The sequence below is a fragment of the Ipomoea nil genome, unplaced genomic scaffold (assembly GCF_001879475.1).
Source record: "Ipomoea nil cultivar Tokyo-kokei standard unplaced genomic scaffold, Asagao_1.1 scaffold1262, whole genome shotgun sequence".
NCBI lineage: Eukaryota > Viridiplantae > Streptophyta > Magnoliopsida > Solanales > Convolvulaceae > Ipomoea > Ipomoea nil.
In genome coordinates this window covers 1,137,414-1,148,186 of record NW_017617690.1, presented here as the reverse complement: position 1 = coordinate 1,148,186, position 10,773 = coordinate 1,137,414, and the positions used below count along the sequence as shown (strand labels likewise).

Genomic DNA, 10,773 nt, shown 5'->3' with positions numbered 1-10,773 from the left:
TGCTAACTATGTTACTACTTGGAATCGAACTCAGGTGACTGGATTGAGAGTATGAGATCAAGACCACTGGACTGTAGTGCCTGTCGTGTCTGAGTTGCCCCCTAGCCAGAGATCCAGGGCCCCTATTTATAGCAAGCCCCCATCCTCCTTTAGCGTCCACGTGTCCCATGCAATCCATCCTCACTTCCCCATTTATCGCTACGCAAGCAGGCACGTTCGCCATACTTCTCGGACTCCCGCGCATACCATCCCGGTTTGCCATGCTCGACGCACCCGCCCAGCACCCCCTAGGGAGGGGGGGGGGGTTCCGTTGACAATATGGGGGGCGCATTGCCCGCGCTGGCGGCGCCGTGGCCTGAGGTGGCCGGCGAGACCCGCCGCCGGCCAGTCGCCAGCCGGCCAATGGCCGGTGGTCAAGGCTGCCCGCCCGAGAAAGTCGGATAAATAGATGCTGTTGCGCTTTGGTACACATGTGTTGGAGTGGTCTGATGGTCTTGGCTTCATGCTGCAAAGTGGGAGGGCGGGGGTTTGAAACCCACTGGCAGTAACGCCTTCTTAGATTATTGCTTTTTACCCCCATGCAGCCCCATGGCCAGTGGCCTTCGCTGGCTACGGCGGTGGGGCGCCGCCGGCCCGACTGGAGGCGCATCACCCCCGCTGGCCACGCCCCGCTGCCGGGAGTCCAGCGGGCCACCACCCCGGCGGCCAGCCGGCGGTATAGCCCCGGAAATCCCTTCTCTCTCCTCCGTTTTGGGCCACCACACCCCCTTGTCTTCTTAGCCCAATAGGACTTGGGCCAATCTCCTATCATCACCACCCCCACTTGGGTCAATACTATGCCAATAAAATGTACCCCGGGTCCCATATCCCCATCACGTTCTATAATTGTGAATATAGAGTTCAATAATTATGAATATGAAGGTCAAATATTATTAATATATAACTTTATAATTATGAACATATAGTTCAGTAATTATGAACTTAAAACCGTGTCCACCTTGCAAGGTGGACACGGTTCCACAGCATAACGATTGTTAATCCGTGAGATGGGTCAAATCTTTAATTAATAAGGTCAAAGATCCGATTCATTAATCAAAGATTCGACCCGTCTCACGAATTGAGACCCGAGGGTCTCATACAAGTGTTACCCTTTATTTAAAAAGTTTTTAATACAAATTACTTTTATTTGAAAGTTACTGGCTCTAATACAAATTACTTTATTTATAAGTTTTAAGTATAAGACTGTATGGAAAAATGAATTTGTTTCATTCAAAATTATTTATTTATTCTTTTTGAAAGGGTAAATATATTATTAAATTAAATAAAGAGAGAATCCATATCCAAGCACCCAATAGAGTTCAAAGTTCTTTTTTAATTTTTACTACACAAACTGAACTTCCTATACTATATGAATATATTTATCCATAAAACATTTCATCTTATGTAAAAAGTAACTTGTTTAATGAAAATGTTCATACTCAATTATGTATCAAAAAGGTCTTTATACTATATGATTTTGTTTAATTTAATCAATTTAATTTGAATTATAAAATTAAGAGTAAGTACTAATGTTGTTAATCTTAAAGGTTAACTATTTTAATGTGTATATATTAATATATAACACCATCATATATAAATGGTTTGTGTTTGCATTAAAAAAAAAAGGAAAAAAAAAACCTTGTGCCTATTTTCTCAAAGGAAAATGCTGGCTATGGGGTTTGAACCCATGCGCACTTTTGTGCAAAAGATCTTAAGTTTTCCCCCTTAACCTCTCGAGCAAACCAGCAATTATTTACAAGTTAAGTTTGTTAAATTCTAAACTTTAAAAAGTTGTTTCTGCTAATGAGATGGTCACTAGAGTTCAATGTATGTTACTAATATTAGTGTGTGTGTATATACATACATAATTTTATATAATTATATATGCATATATTTTTTTGAGTGAGAATATATAAATATATATGTTTATTTATTTATATTAAAAAAGTGTATTATAATTAGAGTTAATGTCATATAAGTCCTTTAAATATAGTGTTTTTGTCACGTTTAGTCTTAAATTTTCAAATTAACCACCCGTTATCTCTTGACTTTCAAATTATTACCAAAAGTTGTCCTTCCATTACTTTGCTCAATAATTTGGGCCGTATAAATTGAGTGTAAAACTGTCATTCCATGTTGTTCTTCCGTTTTTAAGTCAAAATATAACAATTACTACTTAGCTTGTTCTTTTTTCTCCAAGAAACCAAATCTCAATTTCTTCTTCTCCAAACCGTAACTCATTTTCCCCAACAAAATTCATCAGTATAGTACAATTGATTATATATTTTTTTGTTAGTATTTTTAATAGTAGAAATCAAACAGTAATTCTACTAAATTGTTATACAAACTTGTTTTTATATTATTTTGTACGCAAAATATATTTTATATTGTACCACATTTTCAATAATAAGACAATATACTTTGAATTTTTTTGTATTCACATGTGTATTTTTATTGATTTGCAATCTTATTGTGTCAAGAAAAATGAACCAAGCAAGAGTAAGAACTGAACTGAAGAATTATTTCTTAAAGAACAATAAAACCATGGAGTCAAAAACCATCCAAACTCTGATGTACATGCATAATCACTGAAATAATGGATCTTATATGTATCTATCACAATTTACTGTCAATTTTCTGCAACTCAATAGGTAAATAAGACCATCTCAAAGATTAACTGAAGATGATGTCGTGAAAATGTACCATACTATATTACGCATTCTAGTGTTTCAATGTTATAAATTTATGATTCAAGAAATTACACATTCAAAAGTTACATACTATATTACTATTTCAAATGTTATTACTGAAGAATTAGTAATTTATTGGAGAATGCATTGGATTCATACCAGTTTTTTTAACTTTTTTTAATCTTAGGCTCTTTAACATATCCCTAACAATTGTGAATAGTACTACTTAATCTGACTAGGTTCAACATCAACTGGGAATTCTGCAGGTATATTTGTACATCTCCTATCATTCTATAATATTATTTGTATAAATAAATTGCGGCTACAATATGCCAATCGAATTGCTAGCACTGCACCCCCTCAAACTCAACATTCTGCCAAAATCTCCTCAAACTATATTAGTATATATATTTAATATTTTATGCCCTAAATTGTATTTGCTCTCCCTTATGTCCCGTATTTGGTTTCAACCATACATATACAATTATTTTATTGACAATTATAATAATATTGACTATATTATCTTGCATTTGTAAACTTAAAATTACCTATTTAAATACGCAAATTCAATATTATATTCAATTATCTATGCATGAACAACTCCAATATGTATAATCGTACTTTAATATACTAAAAGTATTTATTTGAAAATAAATATCTGGTATTATCTCAATTACACAATGCGCGTGAAAAATTAGTTATAGAAATAATCCAGTGTTTTTTATACTTGATAATTATTTTGTTTTCATAGATTAGACTTAATTGTAATTGAATAAAAAAATTAGAGCGAATTGACTTCAAATTTTAGTGAATAATTTCGTATTTCTTTGTTAAATTTTTATTATGCAGTATATTTGGACAACAAATTTTAATTACATTTTTATTTTTATTATAGAATACAATAACTTGGAGTTAAAATAGATTTAAATTCAATTACCCCACTTTAAAAACAATGAAAGTCTATTAATCAAGGCTCTTATTTTCAGTGGAATGGTCCTAATCGTAGCATTCTTCCTCTTATTAAAGAGAAATAATTAGATAATGACCGTAACTTTTTTGTAGTAAAATATTTCAATTTTCAAGCATAAATATGATTTTCGATAAGGACAAGTTTTAGACGACACGCAAAGATTTCATTAAAAGAAACGATCGAAAAGCACAAACTAAAAATAGAAACTAACAATCCAACATCCTCAGATCAAACGAACAAAAGTGTTTAACAGACACAGATTTATTGATTCATTGCATAGGACCAAATATAATGGTGGCGGCGCAGACGTCGGTTATGTCCCGGGGTTCTCCCTTCGGCAACATGGCGCAGACGGCGGCACGGGTACATTCTTCGGCAACATCGTACCATAAGGAGATCTCCGATGATGATTCTCCGACGACAATAATCCCACTGTCATCCTCTCGCCGTTTGTCAGCCCACCAAACAACCCAAAAACGAGCAGCAAAACAAGGAGAAGCTTTGAAACATTAGCTTCTTGCAAAGACATTTTTACGAATTAACAAGAAATGAATAAGCTTCAATGGGGTATATGTTATTTGTTTTGAGATTGACAAAAAACATTATCGTAAAGGAAGGTGTTTTATAGTGCAATTTGGAATTGGATACTGATGAATAAGGAAGCAAATAATGCTTAATGATGAATGAGGAAGCAAATATTGAAGATCAAATCTTGCAGATTTCTTTACTGTATATTCCTTGTATATAGTGATTCAGTTTATTTCCTTTCCAGTAGCTTACCTTAGTTTCTTTGCATTTATTTATTCTTTGCTATTGTCAGTAATTGAATATGCCTTTCCCTCATCTTATTTTTTCACGTCTAACCAATATTCCTTGAGTTTCTCAAACAATTACTATTCACACTACATCTTTACAAATTCTATCAATTTTAAAAAAGTAATATCTTTTTTTCAATAAATATTATTTTCTCTTCAACATTATTAATTTATATTAATATATAAAATACTTTTAACTATTAAAAATAGCAATATTGAAAATCTAAAAACGTAATTTTTAGAAAACTATTTAAAAAATTATTCGTACTATGTATATAACCGAATGCAAATTATACTACGAATTTTTTTTTTATATCTAAAATAATTCATGTTGTAAATTTAAATTACGATTTGAATTGTAAAACTAAACCTCAAATGAACCTTACAATTCGAAGTAATTGAACACATTAAAATTAATCCAAGTACATATTTAAAGACATTGAAATAATTAAAATTAAACAAATGAAACGTAAAAACAGTTGTACAATAAACAAATGAAGAAGTTATTACATTAGTAAGTATGATGAAATTAGTTTATATGCATTGTATTTATAAATAAATGAAAATTTATGCACTCTTTTAATATATCATTTCATTAAAAATTTTATTACATATAAATCTCTCCCCATTAAAAAAATGGTAGTCTAACTTTCCCATCACCTAATTTGCAAATCAATTACTATTCACATTACATCCATGCAAATTCAATCAACTTATCATATCACTTTGAAAAATCAATATCTTTTTCTCAATAAATATTATTTTCTCTTCAACATTATTAATTTATATTAATATATAAAATACATTTAAATATTAAAAATAAAAAAAATGAAAATTCAAAAACATAATTTTGTTATAAATTACTTTTAAATATTAAAAATAGTAATACTGAAAATCTAAAGAAATGTAGCTTAAATGGACTTGTTGTTAACTATTTTATTTTTTTCTTTAATTTGACAATAATACCTGATGGAATAATTACGGAGCGGACCTGGAGCGAAGAAATATGGAGCGGATCACACCCGGCACCGAGTGGACTACGCACGCGGCCGGACAGACCATGGAGGTGTCTACCTCAACGGGTTCCTCAACTACTACCACGGGGTCCTCGGCTATTATCATGGGGTCCCAGGCTACTATCATTGGATCCCCGGCTACTGTGCACACGGAGTAACGAACCACCCCGGGGTCGGCCAACATGGGCTCGGCACCCCAGGGTCGGCCTACGTAGGCTCGGCCACCACGGGGTCGGCCAGCGCACCCCGGGTCGGCTTACGTGGGGTCGGCCACCCTTTGGGGTCGGCTCGACCGGGACGGGGTCCTCGCGTTGTCCGAGTCGTGCGGTGGCAGTTGCGACTCCTCTCGCGTACCCCGGGCCACGCTTTGGACCCGGTCCTGAGCTAGGACGCGGTCAAAGCGCCAGATCCAACCATCCCCCGGTTTAGGGGGAGCGGTTAGAGGTTTGTAGCATATAAAAACCCCTCCCCTTGTCCTAACAAGGGATACTTGATTCCTATCTCATACTTTCTTACAACATTTGTACTGTTATTACACTTCCCTAACCTCTTTAGATAGCATTTTATGTCCAATTAATTCAATATTTACCGCTTTATTATTCGTTCATCATATTCAAACATATATTCGGGTTGTATAATCCAGACCCACGGGTTCATATAAACCGTCATTGGTGCTCTTGTTGAGAGCGACTGTACAAGCTTATGTGCTCTCCCCATTATCATTCATCCACAGCGATGACAAGATCCGGGTCGAACACCCACATCTCGCAGGGTTCACGCAACACCCGCGACTTCTCCCTCGCCAACCACCCCAACGTGACCACGGCGAGTCGGCAGACTGTGCCCGTAGGGACGGGAGGGGACCTCAGAGATCAGATCAATAGGAACCGGCGGAGGACCTCCGCGGTCAACCGCGTCGCGGCGGGGCTGTGACGGGGTGCCCCGGCACCACCACCTCCGCCCCCTCCGAGGGAGCACGGTGGTCCCAAAACTCACGTGCCCCGGGTGCTGCGACGCTGGCTGATGGGGAATTCAACTCACCGCGACCATCCGAGAGACGAGAAGAGGAAGAAAAAAGAGGAGGAGGGGCGGGGCCGGAGTGACAAGGCACCTCATCCTCAAGAAGACCGACGCCAATCACGGTCGCGCCGTGATCGGGGTCCCCGTCTAGCCCCTCTGCGACACCTGACCCCGCTGACACAGCCCGTGATGATCATCCTGGACCACGTGGAGGACATGGGCATCGTGTCGTTCCCCGAGGAGTGCTTGAAGGTCTCCCCCAAGGTCAACCCGAAGAAGTACTGCTGTTTCCATCGGCAGCGCGGGCACGACACGGACGAGTGTATGGTCCTCAAGAGACAGATCGAGGAGCTCATCCAGTGGGGGTACCTAGGCCAATACGTGAAGAGGACAGGGCAGAACCTCGCCAAAGGCCCCGACAACACCCGGAAGAGGAAGGGCGGTGCCGGACCATCCGCCTCTGCCCCGCGCAAGAGGGAACTCGGCCAACTCACGGCCGACGAGGAGACCGAGCCGGATAGTCCGCCAAAGAAGAAAGTCATCCATGTCATCTTCGGCGGCCCGGAGGGTGGAGACACGCCCGCCATCTATAAGAGGTGGGCGCGGAGCCTATACGTGGGGGAGGTCGTCCGGGTACCCCACGAAAAGAGGACACGCCGGGAGCCCATATCGTTCACCGACGACGACCTCCCGGATGGCCCCCTGCCCCACCGAGACGCGTTGGTAATCAGGCTGGAGATCAAGGACATCATTGTCCACCGTGTACTGGTGGATACGGGGAGCTTCGTGAACGTCATGTATTATGACACCTTCACGAAACTCGGGTTATTCCAAAAGTAGCTCTCCCCAGTACGGATCCCGCTATCTAGTTTCACCGGGGACTCCACCGAAACAGAGGGCTCCATCACCCTCGAGGAACAAATCAGCACCCCGCCGCACGTCAAAAGGTGGGAGGTGGTGGTCAAAATCTGCTGTGCTCACAATATCATCTTCGGCCGACCTGCCCTGGAGGACCTCAGGTGCATCAAGTTCCCCACCCCCACAGGAGTGGGTGTCGCGCGGGGAGACCAGAAGATCAGTCAGAGCTACTACTTGAAGGCATGCCGCCAAATAACAACGAAGGACCTCCAGGTACACACCGTAATCGAGAAGGCGCTTCGATAGGAAGAGAAGCGGCCCCGAGCCGAACCCGCGGTGGAGACGGAATAGATCATTCTGGACCTCAGCCGACCTCCGGGGTTGGATCATGGAGGTCATCTGCAGCTACAAGGACGTGTTCGCCTGGGGTCCCGAGGACATGCCGGGCCTTAGTCAGGAGGTCATCACGCACAAACTGACGGTGGACCCCAAAGCCAAGCCGGTCCAGCAGCGGAAGCGCTACCTCGCCACGGACAGACTAGAATTTGTGAAGAAGGAGGTCTACACCCTCCTCAAGATAGGGCACACAAGGGAGGTCCTACACCCGACATGGCTCACGAACGTAGTCCTCGCACCTAAACCACCTACGTGGAGGATGTGTGTGGACTACACGGACCTCAACAAGGCATGCCCCATGGACCCTTTCTCGCTACCCAACATGACCGCACCTGCGCGGCACACCAAGGAGCCTTCGTCATGGCGAGGAGGGCGCTATTGCAAGGGTAATTTTGGCCAAATATGGCCAAGGAGTGCGCAATGTACGCCCGGGAGTGCCCGACCTGCCAGCACTTTCACGCGGAGCCAGGTCGGCCAGTAACCAGTTGCACGCCTATCAGCACAGTGATCCCATTCTCAAGGTGGGGAATCGACATAGTCGGGGCCTTACCTATGGGGTCCGCAAAGAGGAAGTACATAATAGTCGCCATAGACTATTTTACAAAGTGGGTCGAAGCCGAGCCCCTCGCCACCATCACAAACACCCCGTGCACGGAGTTCGTACGGAGGAACATTCTATACCGCTTTGGGGTCCCCATGCAAATCATCTCCGACAACGGGCGGCAGTTTGAGAGCAAAGAGTTCAAGGAGTTCTGCGACAATTGGTACATAAAACATACCCGTGTGGCGGTGGCATACCCGCAGGCAAATGGACAGGTGGAGAACGCCAACAGAACTATAGTGGAAGGCATCAAGAAGAACCTGGACGCAGCCAGAGGTACATGGGTGGAGGAGTTGGACACCGCCCAACGGGCGTACCGCACCACCCCAAGAAGAGCCACCGGGGAAACTCCGTTTGTGTTAGCATACAGGTTCGAAGCGCGGGCCCCCACCGAGGCCGCGATACCATCCTATCGGGTCGCAGTGTACAACCCCGACCTCAATGAGGAGCACCACGCTGCTGACCTCCACCTCATCGATGACAGAAGGGAAGACGGCATGGTTCGCGCGGAAAATTACCAGCGCCTGACAAAGGCATACCACGACAACAGGGTCCGACCTCGCTACTTTCAAGTCGGCGATTACGTCCTCCGGAGGAGGGAAGCAAGCCAACCCTAGGACGGAGGCAAGTTTGCCAATAAATGGGAAGGACCATATGTGGTCAAAGCCATAGTACGCCCGGGCATCTACAAGTTGAGGACTCCATCGGGCAAGACGGTGTACTGGGTGTGGAACTCGGAACACTTGCTGAAATTTTACTAGTAGAAGCACATTTGTACGACCTACCCCCTCCCCAATAACACGCCGACTCCCCACAATAATGTTTTGTTTTCGTTCGTAATGGAATAATGAATTTCGTTGAGCAATTATTCTATCTCGAATGGTGGAAGAGCAAGGGCACATGCGAGATCAGGTACTCGGGCACCGCGGGGTCGGCTGACCTGAGGACGGCCATGCCGGGTCGGCCAGACGTGGCGGCTACGTACGCGGGGACCGCAACGGCAAACTTAGACGTAGCACATGCCATAGGGGTGGTACGAGGTCCGGCCTCGCCTATCGCCGAACGGAAGGGTTCGCGGCGCGAGTCAAAGGACTCCATCCCAAAATCGCTAAAATGTCCTAGGGGCGGTACGAGGTCCGGCTTCGCCTACCGCCGAACGGGCGTAACGCAATCTTAACCCCCTAGGGGCGGTACGAGGTCAGACCTCGCCTATAGCCGAACGAGCGTAACGCAATCTAAATACCCTAGGGGTGGTACGAGGTCCGACCTCGCCTATCGCCGAACGGAAGGATTCGGGATGCGAATCAAAAGGCTCCAACCCAAGAATCGCTAAGACGTTCTAGTGGCGGTACGAGGTCCGACCTCGCCTATCGCCGAACGGGCGTAACACAATCTAGATACCCTAGCAACGGTACGAGGCCCGACCTCGCGTACCAACCTCGACGGAAGAGCTTAACGGCCCAAGTTCAGTGACATGGAGTCAAAGGGCCACCCTAAGGGGGCACGAGGTCCGACCTCGCGTACCAACCCCAACGGAAGAGCTTAACGGCCTAAGTATGGTTGTAACACCCCTGATTTTCAAGACATTTAAAAATTAATAATAAAGGTAACATCTCATTAAATCCCAAAACGTAACATAAGTGTACGGGGTGCTATGCCACACCTGGGCTAGAGAACCCAGGTGCACAGGCTGTCTAACTACTATCCTCTGAAATATAAATGCATAATATGGCACGCAGGCCGAAAGGGAAACTATACTACTTCTACGTTCCAGTTCTAGCGTGCTCCAGTGCTCTAATCCTCTGTGCCTGAAAGCCAAATATATCTATTCAGCGAGAGATGCTGGTAACCCACTCCAACGCGTTGAAATACAATACATATAGCAATATATATATAGATATACGAAAACCATTTTGAGCATGAAGATATATCCTACGAACTCTAGCTTTAAAACCGGGAATGACTCGACAGATAAGGCCAGACACAAGCAACAGTTATAACAGTCATAAGCAGTTCATAACAGATAAGGCAAGGTATAAGCAGTAATCATGACCCATCATAAACAATTCCCCAATATAAATCCCATAGTCACATTCCCCAAGGCACTCATAATCACCACTCATCCATATCACAACACATAACACACTTTGTTGGCGCCACAGGACCAATCGCATGCCCATACATGAGGGTCAGCGCATATAGCTCTGACACGGCCCCGCAGCATCCTGCCCCGTATCGCAACACGGAGGGGTCGATCGCAACCGACCGATGAACCGCAGCTCATCATAATGTTTGATCGCAACCAAACAGTGGACCGCAGCCCAAGAGAGTGTGTCGTCTGACTGTAGCCAGGAATTCCCATCTGACT

The 10,773-nt window shown here is 43.6% G+C and overlaps 1 protein-coding gene across 1 annotated transcript; it reads left to right on the top strand.

Moving 5' to 3' along the window:
• Positions 1-6,553: 6,553 nt before the first annotated feature.
• On the top strand, positions 6,554-7,390 carry LOC109184444. The gene has a single exon (XM_019334445.1). The coding sequence runs from the start codon at positions 6,554-6,556 to the stop codon at positions 7,388-7,390; it is 837 nt and encodes a 278-aa protein (XP_019189990.1).
• Positions 7,391-10,773: the final 3,383 nt, after the last annotated feature.

Excerpts from the sequence above, each read along its gene's own strand:
- LOC109184444 (XM_019334445.1), top strand. The coding sequence starts at position 6,554 with ATGGGGAATTCAACTCACCGCGACCATCCGAGAGACGAGAAGAGGAAG.